Genomic DNA, 17930 nt, shown 5'->3' on the forward strand with positions numbered 1-17930 from the left:
CCAGATGTTCAGTCCCAGCCGCACTGTTAACACCACCCAACCCAAGCAAAGCGTAGCCAAGATACAGTGAAGAAAGAAAGCTACACTACTACTCATTCCCCCTGCCCCGAGTAGATCTACATTCACATGTACAGCAGGCAGGCTGGCTGGCCTGTCTGACATTACTTGAAACTTGGGTGACCACAGCTTCTGACTGAAAGACTCAAAGCTGCTGGTGGGTTGACACCAGAGGAGTGACTCCTTTTAGGTCTAAGGTTACCAACTCCAGGTTGGGAAACTCCTGAAAATATGGGGGTAGAACCTGAGGAGGGCAGGGTTTGGGGAAGGGAGAGACCTCAGCGGGGTGTAATGCTGTACAGTCCACCCACCAAAGCAGCCACTTTCTCCAGGGGAACTGACCTTTGCAGTCTAGAGATCCTGCCATAGAGTGGCTCTTCCTCACTGTAACACCAAATCCGTAGATGACCTGGAGATTTCTCCCTCCTTCTAACCGAAGGGCCTCCTTGTTTCCTTTCATTTTTTCCCCTCAGAAAACAAAGAAGATGGTCAACAGGGCCCTGCTGGATTTCCCCTCCCCCGGGACAAGATGGCAGCTCCTTGTGTTTCTTATTCTGGCAGCTCCCTTGGTAGGATTTGGTTGGACTTGCCCTTCGAGGTGTGACTGCTCAGCCCAGGAGAAGGCCGTGTTCTGCAACGGTCGGCGCCTGACAGCGGTGCCCGGCGGGATCCCTCCTGAGTCCGAGCTGCTGGACCTGAGCCGGAACCGTATCCGCACCCTGCACCAGGGCATGTTCTCTCGCCTCTGGGCCTTGAAGGAGCTGGACTTGAGTGAGAATCTCATCTCCAACATCGAACCCGGGGCCTTCAACGGCCTGCAAAAGTTGATGACTCTCCGGCTGCAGGGCAACGTGTTGAAGATAATCCCGGCGGGCGTCTTCACCGGCCTTCCCAATCTCACCATCCTGGACATTAGTAAGAACAAAATCGTGATCTTCCTGGACCACTCCTTCAAAGACCTGGTCAGCCTCCGGAAGCTGGAGGCAGGAGACAATCACCTGGTCTTTGTTTCGAGCCGAGCTTTTGGAGGCCTCCACCGGCTACAGCAGCTCACCTTGGAGAAATGCAACTTGACCGGCATCCCGACGCAGGCCCTCTCTCACCTTCACCACCTTGTGGAACTCAGGTTCAAAGTCCTGAACATCAACGTCATTCCTAACTACTCTTTCAGGAAGCTGCACCACCTGAAGGTTCTGGAGATCAGCCAGTGTCCTTCCCTGGCTACGCTTGAGTCTTATAGCCTCTTCGGCTTAAATATCACTGCTTTGTCTGTCACTAAGTGCAACCTTAGTGTTATCCCGTATGAAGCCTTCAAGCACTTGGTCTACCTCCGGTTCCTGGACCTCTCTTACAACCCCATCTCCATCATCCACGGGAGGAAGCTGAGGGACCTCTCGCGACTTCAAGAGTTGCACCTTACCGGGGGCCGGCTGGCCGCCATAGAGAACAAAGCTTTCCAAGGGCTATACTACTTCCGCCTCCTCAATGTCTCCAGCAACGCCCTGCAGACCCTTGAGGAAGGCGCCTTCCACTCTGTGGGCAACTTGGAAGTCCTGCGGCTGGACGGAAACCCCCTGGCTTGTGACTGCCGCCTCCTTTGGATCATCCGGAGGAGGCGGAGGCTGAATTTCGAAGCCCAGCAGCCAGCCTGTGCCAGCCCCTCGGCAGTGGAAGGGAAGGCCTTCCGAGACTTTTCAGAGGTGCTGCTGGACCACTTCACTTGCAGGAGATCTAAGATTACGGACAGGACATCTCAGAGGGTGAGCGTCGAAGAAGGAGGCCAGGCAACGCTGACGTGCAGAAGTGATGGAGATCCCGCACCAACCATTTCCTGGGTGACTCCTCACAGAATTCACCTGAATTCCGGACGCAAGGGTCGGGTGAGAGTCCTTTTAGACGGCACCCTGGAGATCCAGTACGCCTTGCCTAAGGACACCGGGCTATACCGCTGCATCGCGAGCAACGTAGCTGGGAATGACACCCTGGTGGCTCACCTCCAAGTCCGTCCGTTCTCCAGACACCTGCGGAACGATTCGTTCCTCCTGAGCAACGTCAGCTTTGTCAACACCACAGAGAGCCTCCACCTGCTCCTCGTTGATGTCAGCACCTTGGTGGGGATCCTGGCCATCGGGATCATGCCCTTTCTCTGCTCTGTCACCGTTTGCTTTCTTTTCATCTTACTCTGGATTAGGAGCCAAGGGAGAACGAAGCACCGTGTGAACGAGCGATCTCCCCGTTATTCCCATGGTTACAAGGCTGTGTCCAGCAAACAAAGAACAACAGCCCAAAATCCAAGATGAGGAGCTACCCAAACAAGCTTTGGTCTGGTTCGTGCGGGGAGGGGAGAAAGTAGCAGGAGGCTGATTCCAGCTTTGCGTGTTCATTTGCGTTTTATAAAACTCCCGGCAAACAGAAAACTAGCACTGTAGGGTGAAAGTTTCTATGCTTGGTGTACTAGTTTTCTAGCAGCAGGGAGGGGGAGCATTTCTCCACCTGCCATCTGAAATGGAGCAGTCCTTTTGGCCACCATAGTGTCTTGCATTGTTGAGCTTTCCTTTTAATTCCTACAGGCCAAAGGAAGTCTGCTTGAGTTTCCACTGTGTCTCTCCTGCATGACTGGCACCGTGCTCTTGGGCCAAATTAGTTATCTGATCCTCCTGTGTCCTCCAGAAGCAGGAGCTGGTCAGGACTGGGGAAGGGCACGTTAAATCCCCTCCCATTTCTGATGTAAACACTTGCCTGGTGGGGTGCTATTTGGCCTAGCGAAGAACACCATGGGGAGTCTGTCTACCACAGTATCAGTTCTTTACCTCTAGAGAGTTTCAAAGCAAGGACAGATGTTCCTCTGGCAGGTAAAAATATTACCTCCTAGGTAATCAACAGCAAAACTCCCCCATTTTTTTTAGTTTCCTAAACAAAATGCTCCAGGGCTGCTAAGCAGAGGCAGGCAAAGGCAGACCGCCTCTGTTCTTCCTTGGCCTTGAAAACCCCAGCAGAGGTCGCCATACGTCAGCCGCGACTTGACAGCACTTCCTACCACCCCCAAACAAAACGGAGGTGCCCTATCTGCTGCTGCATGCCCTCAAGTTGTTTCTGTGGGAAGTCTTTCTCTAGTGCATTTCTGCCCCTCCGGCAACACCCAATGTTGCCCACTTGCCAAAGACAATGGGTGAATTTGGATGTACAACCAAATCCTACAGGAGCTCTGACGAATTTAGAGGGAGTAAACCTCGATACAAACCCTTGCAGGGAAATGATAACGTCGCCTCTAGACATGCAAAAGGAAGTCCTGCTGCACACACAGGTATATGGCATGTGGAACTCACTGCCACAAGATGTGGTAATGTTCACTGGTTTGCATAGATTATAAAGGGGCTTGGATAGATTTGTGGAGGAGGACAGCAGGTCTGTCGCTGGGTATTAGCCAAGAGAGTAGAAAGGGATCTCTTGGTGAAGAGGTAGAATGCTTCCAGGGGTCAATTGCTGGGAAGGGTTGTCATCTATAAGCCTTCTCCTGTGGTATATCACTGGCCGCTGTTGGAAACAGGAAGCTGATGGGCTACTGGCCTGATCCTGCAGAGGTGCTGTTATGTTGCTATGCAGCTAAGGGAACGGGCTATGCTAGAGGTTTGTAAAATGACTAGCAATCAAGCCTCCTGCACTCCACAGCAGGCTGATTTCGGCTGAAATCCGCCCGCTGTGGAGCGCAGGAACGCTGCCGGGGTAGTACAACAGGCCCTGGAGTGCTCCGGTGCTCCACAGCAGGCCGATTTTGGTCCCAAATGGGCCCAATTCAGCCTCAAACAGGCCAAAATCAGCCTACTGCGGAGTGCTGGAGCACTCCAGGGCCTCGGTCTGCTCAGGGCCGCCGCCACACCGAGCTTTCCTGCCGCCTTGGTAGTCACTGCAGACTACTTAGGAGGCCTCCACCAGCACACCGGGCCTCCCCGCCACCTCTGCAGCTGCTGCAGGGCCCTTGGAGGGCTATGCCGGTGTGCTGGGCCTCACTGCTGCCTCTGCAGCTGCGGCAGCACAACTCTCTGGAGGCCCCGAGGAGGCCGCCGCAGCAATGGAGAAGGCCAGCACAGCAACGCAGCCCTCTTTGCCTGCGTGCTGGGGCTTCCCACCATACGATGCCTCACTTTCTATCCTCACGCAGGCGCACTCTGGCCTGCACGAGGATAAAAAGTGAGTCGTCAGCAACACGGTTTGCCTTTTATATAGTAGGATGCATGCTGTAGAGAAACTGGGGGACCGTTTTTCCTTCCTCTTCTCGTCGTAGCTGAATACTTGAAGCCAACTGGTAGTAAACAGAGAACAGATGAATGAGCAATTACTTCTTTGCACAACGCATGCTTCATTTGTGGAACTGCTGCCACAAAACAGGACAACGACCACTGGTGTAAGCAACTTAAAAGCAGGATACACAAAAGCATAGAGGAGGAGGATGGCTAAATGGAGCCTCCGTGTTTAGAGGCAGCGTACCTTCTAATGTGGGTTGTGAGAGGGTTACCAGGTGGACAAGCTCTTTGTCTCATGTCCTGCTCATGAGCTCCTGTGAAACATGTGGCTGGTCACATGCTATTAGAGTAATGCAGCATGAACGATATTCCTCAATTCAGTCCAAAATTCCTTGTGCATTTCAAATATCTCCACTGCTAATTTGACCCCCCCCAGTTTATGAATTGTGACCACAGAATAAGGGGTGCACACATATACCCTTTTCACTGCTATAGGATCTTTTAAGTCTATATATACCCAGTCGTGTTTGAAGGTGACCTGATAAGGAGCAAGGCGCTTCTAAATGCAAAAGAGCTTCCACTTTATTGCCTTCAAAGGGTAGGAAAGGAGGCGATTTGACAAATGACACAGGCAATAAATCAGTTTTATTGTCTAAACAGCAAATGTACCCAACTGGAGCCAGCCCGGTTGTGAGATGGAGCTTGACAACTTCCTCCCAGGGTGTGGCACATGAAGAGTGTCCCTAAGGAGGGATAAACAGATGGGAGAAGCATAGTCGCCTTTTGGAGGGGGGCGGGATATTAGGTATTTGTTGAAGGTCAATGCAAAAACGGCGGTGCGTGGAGAAAGAAGAGAGCCTGTCACAGCCGAAGTCAGCAGTGGGAGAAATGGGCAGAGAGACATGGGGTGGGGGGAGTGAGATGCAGGGAGCTTATCGTGATTCTGCGGCCCTGGGCAAAAGTCCAGGATGGGGTCCCCCAAATCACTGCCCCCCAAGGGCCAAGCATGGGCGGCCCTTGCCTTATGCAAGATGGATGGGAGCTGCTTCTAGAAGCCAGCTGCCCAAGCCCTAGAAGGAGTGGATATGAGTAGGGCAGGAGGAACTTCTTCTTTGCCATCTTGGGGTCAGGTAGCAGTTTTCCCCAGGCCAGTTCAGCTAGGGATCCTGACGGTGTTTTGCCACCTTCTGGGCATGGAGTAAAGGTCACTGGGGTGTGTAGGGGGGGGTGGAAGTATTTGTGAATGTCCTGCATTATGCAGGAAGTTGGACTAGATGACCCTGGAGGTCCCGTCCAACCCTTTGATTCTATGATTCTTCTCCCCTCCCTCAGGGGGAGGGACCATGAATGGTCAGCTGTCCCTCAGTGTGGGATCTGGGACAGCCCATTGGCTAAGACTGTCCCCTTGTGGGTTGAGGGGGGGGGCTTGAACTGTTTTAAGAGGGGGGTTGCAACTAGGAAGGAAGAACCTCCATCTAATTAGCCTCCCTGCCGGACTCCTACCAATGGAGGGGGGCGTATGGTTCATCTACCCCACCCATGCTGTGCTTGGAGAGTTAAGAGTTTCACTAACCTACACCTCCAACCCTTTTCTTCCTTGGTGTATGGTGGGCAGGGAAACGGGGAAGGGGGCCCCATCTGGAATACTGAAATTCATGTTCCTGCTGAGATGTTACTTTATTGTTTTTATCCATTGTAATTTATTTATGATTACGCCTGAGCCTGCTTGTGGGGAGAGCGGGCTAAAAATCTAATCCAATCAATCAATCAATCAATCAATCAATCAATCAATCAATCAACACTAAGTTGGGGGATTTGGGCTGCTGGAAGTTTGGGGGTTGCCTGGGAGCAGGTTTATTTCTTCTACACCCTTTATTCCCCGCCTTTCACCCCAAGCGACTTGCCTCATTCTCCTCGCCTCTATTTTTTTCCTTACAACAACCCTGCAAGGTAGGTTAGGCTGAGAGTGTGTGATTGGCCCGAGATCACCCAACTAGCTTAGGTTGTTTAAGAAAAGCCTGCAAGAGAGAGAAGATAAAGTGTGGCTGGGAAAGCCGTACGCTGCCTGGTTTTGGAGCCTGAATGTAGTTTGTGCACTCAGGGGCAGAGGAAGGTAGTTCTGTGGAGGGACAAATCCCGAGATTTGTCTCCAAACCTCCATCTCTCCACCTCTCACTGCTTCCACCCCCCACCCCAACTTCTCCCCCTTTCCCCCCTCACACCTCTGCAAAAGCGCAAGATATCGTGGCAATTTTGCCCGGGCCCTTCTCCCCTCCGTTTCTCCTGCTTAGCCATATTGTAACATTCCAGCAGGGAAATGGAAGGAAGCCCTTTAAGGAGCTGAAAGTGGGGAGCTCTGGCATGGCAAAGGGGCTGGCTGCCCTGTGGGTGCAGTATTTTTTCATTTTCATTTTATTTTATTCGACTTATACCCTGCCTTGCCTGTGAGTGGGCTCAGGGCGGCTTCCAACAGAATATATTGTTAAAATACAATAAAACATTATTGGCAATAGCATAAAATCCAATATTAAAACATATCAATACAAAGAGCATATAAATCCAGGCGCCACCAAACAAATCAGGCCACTACAGAGTCACCATAACAAGAGTATCCGGCTGCACGTGATGTCATCACACAGGGCATGCCGCTGCGAGCCGGCCACCACATAGGCACGGCAGGCAGCTGGGACAGCATGCGGGTGGCCTCCCAGCCCTCCCGCTCAGTTGCCCCACACCGCCCCGGCTGCCTGCTGCACCTGTCTGGCTCGCAGCTGTGTGCTGGTGGTGGCCGCGGCAGCATGGGGCAACTGAGCAGGAGGGCTGAGAAGCTGCCTGCTCAGTTGCCCCACATGCTCCTGGCTGGGCACAGCAGCTGCGGGCCAGGTGTGGCAGGCGGCCGGGATGGCGCACGTGCATCTTCCCAGCCCTCCTGCTCAGTTGCTCCGCGTGCCACCCGGCCGCGTGGCCCGCAGCTGCTGCGCCTGACCAGGAGCGCGTGTTGGCAGCGGCAGCAGCACGGGGCAGCTGAGTGGGAGGGCTGGGAGGCTGCAGCAGCTCAGCTGTGGGCCAGGCGCAGCAGGCGGCCAGGGCAGCACGAGGGCGGCTTCCCAGCCCTCCCGCTCAGCCGCCAGCACTGCCGCCACCAGCTCCGTAGTATGCACCCCCGCCCACGGTCAGCACTCGAGGCAGCTGCCGGCACCACCTCCATGGACGTGCCGGCCCTTCTCACAGCCCCCACACCCTTCCCCTTTAAATTTCTTTCGCGTTACCTAGCTGACCTTCCTAACCTTCATTTAAGGAAGGCGTTTACCCATGCACGTTTCCAAACCATGCCATCAGCTGACATCCAGGGTAGAGATCAATACCAGAGGCCTGGCGCCTTTGTCCTTGTGGTTCCAATGAGGTGGAAGATATTGTTCACTATATTTTACACTGCCCCTTTTATAAGCTCATCCGAAATGAATTGTGGAACCCACTCCTCACAAGTTTCTCTGGTTCAGGGGAGGAATCCATTGAGTTTTTATTGGCAGATGCCATCTCAGTTGTTACTTTTACGGTGGCCACTTTCTATCAACAAACATGGAAGAGGCTAATCCCAGCTGCCCCTACAAGCTTCCACAAAAATTTTAGCCAAATTATAAATATATTTTATTCCGGGGTTTTCTTGTATTATTTATTTGTACAGGTATTTTCAATTTTCTTAACCTGTATTTTGTTATGATGGACTGTCTCACTTGTACTGAAATGTACTGTGCTATGGGGTTAGGATGTTATGGCCCACGGCTACAACACTAAATATTTTGTACTTCCCTTTAAGGTTCAGGGACAATTACATTTATACTTGAAGGGCTGTCATATAGAAGGTGGAGTTGTTTTCCGTTGCCCCAGAAGGTCAGCCCTGAACCAACAGGCTGAAATTAAATCAAAACTTTTCGGCTAAACATTAAGAAGAACTTCCTGACATTTAGAGCAGTCCCTCGGTGGAACAGGCTTCCTCGGGAGGTGGTGGGCTCTCCTTCTTCAGAGGCTTTTAAACAGAGGCTAGATGGCCATCGGACAGCAATGCTGATTCTGTGAACCTGGGCAGATCAAGAGGGGGAGGGAAGGAAGGGTTATATCAGTGCTTAATTCTCGTGGCCCCTTCTTACATGCCCAGGGTAAGGCTGATTGCCACCTTGGGGTCAGGCAGCAATTTTCCCCAGGCCAGTTTGGCCAGGGATCCTGGAGGTGTTTTGCCATCTTCAGGGCATGGAGCAGGGGGTCACTGGGTGTATGTGTGGGGGGGGGGGAGGTGTCAGACTGTGGCTTATTTAAAAGTTGCAATCCAGACTATCTCTTGCAATTAGACATGAGTCCATTGGTTTCAAAAGATTTTACTGAATATAAACAACCATTATAGTCCACTATCCAAGATGCAATATCTTGGCTGGTACACGTGTATTGTTATGAATGAAGGTAAAGGTTAAGGTACAGAGTAGCATAGCCCATCAAATCCCATCCTCCCCCCACAGTTCTCAAAACAAACGGCTTGAAGCTGAGAGAGTGAAACTTTCCCAAGGCTGGAAAGACTGTAGTCAAAACATTCCTCTTCTTTGAGATAACTGGTGCTGGACTGCTTGTCACCTGCAAAAGAAGAGCTTAAAACCCTGACAGGATTAAAATGGAGTCTCTCTGGTTACATCACACAAGGAACTTATGTCAGACCTGACAGGAGGGAGGTGAATTTCCTGCATTGCGTGGGGGGTTGGACTAGATGACCCTGCAGGGCCCTTCCACCTCTATTCTATATTTTTGCCAGATTGAAGGCGGGGTGGGATGGAACTGCTGTCCGGCTGCTCGGAAGTGCTTCAGAGATTCCCCTATCCGCTTCCGATTGGCTCAATTCTAATCTCTGATGGGATGGTTCCACCTTTTTGGTTTTTTTACCTAAGAAGGCAGCTTGACTGCTCTTTTCGGATGGCTTTGGACTCTTCCTGGATGTTTAAGAATGGCCTCCGTTCCCTCCAGGCACCTTTGGGGGATGCTGAGCTTTTATTTCCTGATGGTCAGCCAGCATTTATTTCACTATTATTTCCTGGAAGGGTCCATTAAATTTTCTCTAGCCTGACCAAGATAGTATTATATGTTGTGCTACAACGATGTCTTCGAGGAGGCGAGAAGTTTGAGGAGACAAAACCAATCTGGTAACGAAGTGGGCAAGTTGATACCGCATTGCCTTAAAATTCATCAGCAAGGGCTTCTTAAAGTCAAGTGCCAAATGCAAAATCAGAAAAGTCCATTCACAGCTGAATTCTGAAATTTTGCTGTGCTTTTAGATGTTTGAACCTCCTTGGATGCTTGAAGCAGAAAGTTTGAGCGGTGGGGAGAGAATCGGGCAGTTGTGGCCTGTGTGTGGTGGACTTGGGGCCTACCTTTATTCTGTCCTGTGCTTTGTGCCGCCCCCCAATAATTCCATTTCAGCTGCACACTTCTAAATAAACTCCTTTGTATGCAAGAACATCCTAAATCTCTGGTGCCTCTTTTCTTCCGGTGGGAACCATCCCTGATGAATCAGCTTTCCCGAACTAGTGAAATCTCAGCAGCTAGAGGTGGGAGGGAAACAGCTCAGCAGGACTTCCAACTTGCCTCCTGGTTGCCTGGAAGACAGGTGGAACAATAAATATTTTAAATAAAGAAACTGGGGTGGCCAACTATTCCTTTTCTGGCTGAGCTCCTGTGCTTTTAGTAGCTCACGGCAGGTGAAGCTTTTCCCAATACACCACTGCAACCCTAAGAAAAGCGTCTTTTTTTAAAATGCAGTTGGTCTTCCCCTTGGGTTGCCAACCTCCTGGATTGGGGTACAGTGTGCAGTTGAGGGGTTATACCTTCCCTTCATGCTATTTTCATGTTCTAGCCCCCCTCCCCACCCCGTAGCTATTTGTGAGATAAACATACAGGTACCCTTGGGATGCTACGTTTTCCATGAAGGAGGACGAGTTCTAGACTTTGAGGGACAGAATGAATACAATGACATGGGGAAACAGCTAAATCTCCTCTCCCTATGAGCCATGGCCCTGAACGACACCCAAAAAGCTGCCGCTGACAATTCAAAAAGAAAATCTATTCACAAATGTAATGTTGTAGGCTTGCCAATCTCCAGGTGGAGCCTGGAGCTCCCCCGGAAATACAACTGATCTCCAGGCTATAGAGATCAGCTATCCTAGAGAAGGAGATAGATCCAGAGGAGTTAGCCGTGTTAGTCTGTAGTAGCAAAATAGAAAAGAGCCCAGTAGCACCTTTAAGACTAACCAACTTTACAGTAGCATAAGCTTCTGAGAGCCACAGCTCTCTTCGTCAGATGCATCTGCTTATGCTACAGTAAAGTTGGTTAGTCTTAAAGGTGCTACTGGACTCTTTTCGATTATCCTAAAGAAAAGGGTGATGTTGGAATGTGGAAATTGTGGCCTTAGTTCTCACGAAGAACAGATCAAGAGAGAAAATCATATCTGGGCTGCATCCCTTCAGGTTTTGTGTCACATAGCAGAACGCTCCTCTATTTAAAAAAACACCTTGCATTTAGAAAGTTAGCATTAGGGAGGTGGGTTTTAGACTAGCCCTTTCCCTGACACATTAATTTTCTACACGTGGAGATATATGGGTAGGAGGAACAGAGAAACACTGGATCTCATTAATGCCCCTTTGAGTCTGATGCAAGATTACTTTCTCAGTTACTGTTTATGAGAACTATTGGACCAGAACGGCCACTGCCTTGTGTTATGGCTGACTGTGCTTCCCAAAGGACTTTTCCATAAGGGTTATTTCATGTTGGGAGGCAAGGTTCTTCTCCTGCTTTCCTTGTTCCCACAGCATCGTGATGTAGTCGTGCACTTCCCAGACTTTTCCCAATGTTCCTCCAGTTTTTTCACAAACCTGCTTTGCTCCAGAGCTTTTGCAGTGGATCACAGTAAAATCTGGATAGCTGCTGTGTGAGTGGGAAAAGTTGGATTTTCTTGGTGTGTCCCCCTGTCTTGAAGCTTTTTGCCTACTGGCAGATATCAACCCCCCCCCACCTGAAGAACTTTTTAAAAAATCAGCTAATTGAATATCATTATAACATTAAAGCAATCTGTTTATCAAGGTCTTTGAATTCCCAGATTTTATTTTTATTTTTTGAAATCCAGTGTCTAGCTCCTTTTGTTGTGGAGATATAAGGGGAAAGGCACAAACCTGCTTTAAAAAACCAACAAGGGGAGGGGATAGACTTTGGTTGATACCCATGCAGCAGATACATAAGGGAGGGAACAGTGCCAGGGAACATGCTCAAAATGCATCGAGGTTTGCGTCTCTTCCAATTTGAACAGTGACCTGTGCAGTGTTCCACCCCACCCCACCCCTGGAAGCCTGAGCATGACTCAGCGGGAGAATTCATTCTTCCTTCCAGATGGCTGCAGTGCTCCGATCTTGCCAGGGGAGGGAGCGGCAGTCAAACTGCATTTGTTGTTTATGAGTTCCAGCCACCTCCGTTTCTCTCTCCCGGCTGCAGCAATGATGCTGCAAATGGAACCAGGCCCAAACGCCTAAAACGAGACGCCCGCCCTGTCTCCTTCTCTGGCGGGATTTTAGGCAAGAGAGTTGGAACAGCAAAATAGCACCAGTAAGCAGGGAGCAATACTCCTTCCCAGGTCCGATGCCATTTGCAGCCCTGGGAGGCTGAATGCAAATGAAAATGCCAAAGGATGTGGCACCTTCCTCGTCTCATCTGTTTCGATGCTGCCAGATTGAGGCAGCTTCATGTTGCCAGGCCCTGACCTGGATAGCCCAGGCGAGACCGATCTCATCAGATCTCAGAAGCTAAGCAGGGTTGGCCTTGGTTAGTAATTGGAAGGGAGACCTCCAACGAGGACCAAGGTTGCAGAGGCAGGCAATGGTAAACCATCTATGTGAGTCTCTTGCCATGAAAACCCCACCAGGGGTCGCCATTGCTATGAGGGCACTCTTCACCACCACCACATTGCCAGAAGGGGCAGGGCTGGTGCATGGGTTTTTGGCTCTCTCGGTGAACTATGATCTTGGTACACGGTGCAAACCATTCAACAGAGAGGAAAGTGTGCGGGGCTTCCATGACAGTATAGGCAACCACGGTTACCGGATTTTTACAGGTACCAAAAAGGCAAGAGGGGCCTTGTCTGGAGATAGCTCCCCCCTCCGGAACTGCTGACCAGCTGGAATTTGGGAGGGTCGGATCAACAGCATGGCCCCCCTGGTGCAATGACTCAGCCACAGTCCCTAGGGCTAAGGTCGCCAACTCTGGAAATCAGTCTGGAAATCCGTTGTAATTCCTGGGGATCTCCAAGCGCCCCCTGGAGGTTGGCAACCTTAGCAGGATTTTTGGTGGGTCCGCAGGATTTCCGTCCAGTGGCACCTTCGACACCAACAAGATTTTCAGAGTGTACATTCTGTGCAAGGGGGTGGGGGAGGAGATAAAGTATAGTCAGGTATGCAACATTTGAGTCCCGGAGCACCTTAGAGACCAACAAGATTTTCTGGGTGTAAGCTTTCGAGAGCTCAAGAGAGCTCAGATTCTCCACCCCATTGCGCATGCATCTGGGATTGCCACTGTGCCCTGGAGTTCTCCCAGAATTACAACCAATCTCCAAACAACGGAGATCCAATCCCCTAGAGAAAATTGCAGCTCTGGAAGCAGCCTCTGTCCTCCAGGAACCTCCCAAACTGTAGCTGGCAACCCTGCATGTAGCTGCAGATGAGGCAACCTCTCGGCAGAGCAAGACGGAGGGCACTGAGGAGGCCGGACCGGGAGGACTAGGAGAAGCTTGGCATGGCGATGCCAAAGAAATCACCTGCAGAGACTTTGCATTTCTGCAGTGTCACTTTTAAACAAGGATGCCACCAGTGCCAGTCGACTTGGGACCACCAGACATCATCCAGCTGTGCTACCAGGAGGACAATCATTCCCAGGAAGGCCTCTATGCAGCATGACAGAACCATCCAGTATAGTGCCCCCACCCCGCTAGAATCCGACTGGGTCTCCTAAAATAAGGAACCGGGCTTTGACTTGCACCCCAATTAGATGGTATTAGATATTATTGTGTATTTAGTGGAAGGATCCCAAACCCATTGGTCTGAACAACCAGAGGCGGGTGGTATTTGCAAAAAGAAGGGACTGAGGCTTAGGGATGCCAGTTCCGGGTGGTGAAATTCCTAGAGATTTGGGGGGGGGGTGGAGCCTGCAGAGGGTGGGGTTTGGGAAGGGGAGGGACTTCTGCAGGGTATAATGCCATAGAGTCCACCCTCCAAAGCAGCCATTTTCTCCAGGGGAACTGATCTCTGTGGCCTGGAGGTCAGTTGTGATTCTGGGACATCTCCAGCCACCACCTGGAGGCTGGCAACTCTACCGGTGCTCAAGTGGCTGCTTTGCATGAGAAAGCCAGCCCCATTTTCAATCGCCTCCATCTTCAGTTAAAGAATTGCCGGTATGGCCTTTCCCTTCCAGTCAGACAATCCTCAGCGGGATGGAGCAAGAATCTGACCCGGACTAGCGACACCGTACATTTTGGGAGAGGGGGCCGTGGCTCAGCAGGGGAGCCCCTGCTATGCATGCTGGAGATCCCTGGTTCCGTCCCAGCACCTCCTGTTAAAGAGCCCTGGGCAGCCGCTGTGGGCAGACCCCTCTCAAAGCCTGATGCCCAGAGAGGCCTCAGGCCCAAGGCTGAGCTAGACGGTTCTAGATCCAGAGGAGTCAGCCGTGTTAGTCTGTAGGAGCAAAATAGAAAAGGGTCCAGTAGCATCTTGAAGACTAACCAACTTTACTGTAGCATAAGCTTTCGGGAACCACAGTTCTCTTCTTCAGATGCATGGAAGAAGAGAACTGCATCAGAAGAAGAGAACTGTGATTCTCGAAAGCTTATGCTACATTAAAGTTGATTAATCTTAAAGGTGCTACTGGACCCTTTTCTAGATGGTTCTATGGCCTAAGGCAGCGTCTGTAGTGGGCTGCTCTGGGTTACCAACTCCAGGTTAGGAAATTCCAGGAGATTTGGCGCCTAGGGAAGGGAGGGACTCAGTGGGGTATAATGCCATAGAGCCCACCCTCCAAAGCAGCCATTTTCTCCTGATTTCTGTCATCTGGAGATCAGTTGTAATTCTGGGAGGCCTCCAGGCCCCAGCTGGAGGTTGGCAAGCCTACTCTTGTAGCTCATAAGGGGAAACAACCCGGTGCTCTGCAAAGGTTAGTCCTCTGGAGTTTGTTTGGGGGGTTCAAATCCTGTTTTCCTCTTGACAGGAGACACAGTCCATGTTGCCAGGACCAGTAACAGCCCGTTGAGGGTCTGGGATCTCGGAGACCCGGTTTCGAATCCCCACCCTGCCACAGAAGCTTGCTGGAGGCGAGAGCCACGCACTGGCAGCCTAACGTACCCATAGGGTTGTCATGGGAATAAAATGGAGGCGAGGGGAACAAAGCAAGTCGCTTTGGGGAGAAAGGAGGGGTATAAATGAAGTTTTTAAAAAGAAAAATTTTAACTGGTATTTTCCTGGCAGCGTAGCTATAGGATACCAGGGCCCCAATTTTTATTTTGGGGCCTCCAACGGTTGGAATCCTTGTCCATTTCGCACAGATGGACCCTCCTGAAGCCGCCTCATCTTGAGTCGGTCCATTGGGTCTCACCCCCACAGGCCAACAGTTGTTCTTCAAGGTCTCAGGCAGAGAAAGATATTTCCAACCCCTGCTAACGGGAGCTGCCGGGGATCGAACCAGCGACCTTCTGCAGGAAAACTCAACGCTCTGCTTCAAAGTGGCAGCCTCATCCAGCTGAGGTATGGAATGAATTAAATTCAAGAGATGCTGAGGCCCACCTTTTGCTTTCGGCGAGCTCTGCAGACGTTCTCCCCGTGGGACTGGGCCCCCTTAGCGGTACGCTGCTTATTCACTGCTTGCCTCGTTCTTCACGGCAGAGCCGGCTGTCGCCATCCTATAATGTCCTCCCCCACCCCAAGAGCCAGTCTTATAATAACTGCTGGGTGGGTGGGAGGCCGGGCCTTTGTCAATACAAGCCAAAATGTCTTTTCTCCACCCGGCCTGTATGTGACATGCCCTCTCTTTGCACCTGCCTAGCTATTGCTTCCAAACGGCACGATTTCTTTCCTGGGGCTTGAACAGGGGTTTTTTTTGGAGGTGGGGGGATATTTTTCTCTCCACAAGGAGGAAGATATGCTGACGTTACTGCTTCTAGGGTGTGTGTACGTGCCTCTTTTTTTTCAGGGACTATAAATTAGAAACTGAGGGGGTGGAGGAAGAGAGCAGGCTGCTGCAAGATAGACCTAACGTGCCTGCGGAGAGATTTTCCACTGCAGCAATCCCACCGCCGGAGAGGGTTGTCCCCCTGCTCAGCGCCAAGATGACAGCTCTCTGTATCTGCTTCTTCTCCCTCTTCTGCCTGACCGTCTCCCAAACGATCCCCAGACTGAAGTTGATCCCGACAGGTAAGCTTTGATTCTCTTGGGACTGTCGAATGAGGATCCTTCTCATGTCCTACCAGGGCTGGCAGGGATGCTCTTGTGATACCCAGACAGCCTGTGTTTATCTCTCTGGCTCAATCCCCACCAGAAGCCGTTTGCAAAAACAAACTGAAATGGATATCATGCCTGCTTGCTGGAAGCATTTCCTACGGAAGGAAGGAAGTCGTGGCTGCAACCCAGGCTGTGCCCATAAATGCAGAAAAAGTTGGACAGCCATATTGGGTCCACGCAAAATCCGAGAACCGAATCTGTGTCATACTTTTTATTCGGACCTGCCAAACTGACCCTAAAAAATTGCGTCAGTTTTGTTCTCGTGCGTGGATTTTTCTCCCGCTAAGTGCCTTTTCTTTTTGTGATGAGGAACTCTTTGCAAATAAATGAATTCAGAATATCTTTTGCCAAGCATCTCAGGGGACTGTGCTCGGATATCAGGAAGGGATGCTTCCTCCAAACCTGAGATTGGGGGACATCTGGAAGAACCTTGGATAATTGCCCCCAATGGAAATATTAAACCTTAATCCAACTAAGATATTCTGAATTCATTTGTATTATAGAAGCACAGCCTTGGATGATAGGGGGAAGGGTCACCATGGGAAAATATTTATGCCCATCGGAAGAGTAATGAGGGATTTGGCTTGCTCTTTAAGAGCTGGTTCGGACACAAATGTTCAGCGCTTACTAACTGCAGTGCTGCACATCTCAGTGGGGCTGTTCACCGGTCCAGTGCCCCCAAGCAGAGCTTTCGGACCATCCCTAGAAGCTTTGTGTTGGCGCGAATTCAGATCTCTTCCCCTCAAGGCAATAGGGTTGGGCAGTCCGGCCATCTTCATTGCTCCGTGACCGCAACCGAACAATTTGGGCATGTAATATTATTGGTGGAGAAGGACAAAATCAGCAAGGTATAACTGTAGCTGCCAACTGTAGCAGCCAAAAAATTTTGGCTAGAAAGCTTCTGAGTAGGAGCAGTCTATCTGAACAGTGAGAGGTTTGTATTTTAGAAGCTCTTTCCATCTGGTCAGAGATGCTGACCGGCCATCAAAGATTACTCACAGTCAGTATCTTATATCATGTTCATTTAATTTTTTTAAATCTAACATTAATAGGAAAGAAACTGGAGAGTTTTGCAGAGATAAACAGGAAATGAATGTTCCCTTTTGGAGATTCTTGCCGTGATTATTGCAGGGTATTAAAAGATAAGGAACCAGTCTCTAAGATTGTTCTGGACTGTTCCTGTTTCCATTTCATAATTTGTATTAATCTAGTTAATTGTCTATTTCCCTGCAATAGTCTATTAGATTTCCAAACATTTGCAAATTCAATATTTGCTGGTTGCCAACCACTAAGAGCCCGTTGATCTACAAAATAATAAATGCTTCCATAATGTTGCATTATGTCTTGCTTGCTTTCCAGCATGAAACAATTAAGCATTTTAAAAAAAATATTTCATTAATAGCTTCTTGGCAGCTTCTTGGGAGTCTTACCCGTGGGGCCAGGAAAGTAGGCAGAGAGACTGACTGCCTTTCACCTCCTACCTTCTCTCGTGCCTGCAGTCGAACTCAATAAAACACAGAGTCTCAAGACCTGGAACCCAACAGCCTCTTTGTACAAGAGGCTCGGAGCAGGAGCAGTCTATCTGAATCACAAGAATTTTGGATTTTCTGACGTGGCATCCGTAAGATCCACAGATGTTTGTGGCTTGCCCCAGCTCTGGCCCCCAACGGGGTATCTACAGAAGGAGCTCTCAGCCTTGCAGATTGCCACATTTGGGTTTGAGGAAGAATCTCCCCCTAAGCCAGAGAGATAGGTCTACCACATTTCCAGGATTGACATTCAGGAAATGAATGGGGGGGGGGGTTTCCATGATTTCCCCCATCTCCAACAGAAACCTCTAGAACCTTCTTGCCAAGACCAGATGTGTTTCAGTATCTCTGAATTGTTTGCAGCACAAAATAGAATCGTAGAATCATAGGGTTGGAAGGTACCTCCAGGGTCATCTAGTCCAACCCCAAACAGGAGCTAAAAACAGTGGCCTATAAGTTCAGAAGTGTTTGGACTATTATAGTCAAGAGCTAGGGTGAGGTGGTGGTTAGGGAATTGGGCTAGGATCTGGGAGATCAA

At 50.2% G+C, this 17930-nt stretch overlaps 2 protein-coding genes across 2 annotated transcripts in view; both read left to right on the top strand.

Annotated features, from left to right (window-relative positions):
• Positions 1–542: 542 nt before the first annotated feature.
• Positions 543–2357, top strand: LINGO4 (leucine rich repeat and Ig domain containing 4). The gene has a single exon (XM_054973574.1). The coding sequence runs from the start codon at positions 543–545 to the stop codon at positions 2355–2357; it is 1815 nt and encodes a 604-aa protein (XP_054829549.1).
• A 1769-nt stretch (positions 2358–4126) lies between these two features.
• LOC129325727 (semaphorin-7A-like) overlaps positions 4127–17930 on the top strand; it is a 39978-nt gene continuing 26174 nt past the window's right edge. Inside the window, exons 1-4 of the mRNA XM_054973586.1 lie at positions 4127–4245; positions 14970–15110; positions 15556–15776; positions 17363–17484. Of these exons, the coding sequence (XP_054829561.1) occupies positions 4127–4245; positions 14970–15110; positions 15556–15776; positions 17363–17484 (603 nt within the window). The remainder of the gene's footprint in view (positions 4246–14969; positions 15111–15555; positions 15777–17362; positions 17485–17930) is intronic.

This window comes from Eublepharis macularius, chromosome 1 (assembly GCF_028583425.1).
Source record: "Eublepharis macularius isolate TG4126 chromosome 1, MPM_Emac_v1.0, whole genome shotgun sequence".
NCBI lineage: Eukaryota > Metazoa > Chordata > Lepidosauria > Squamata > Eublepharidae > Eublepharis > Eublepharis macularius.

What these genes read in the sequence shown, in the direction of transcription:
- LINGO4 (XM_054973574.1), top strand. Translation starts at nt 543, where the DNA reads ATGGTCAACAGGGCCCTGCTGGATTTCCCCTCCCCCGGGACAAGATGG.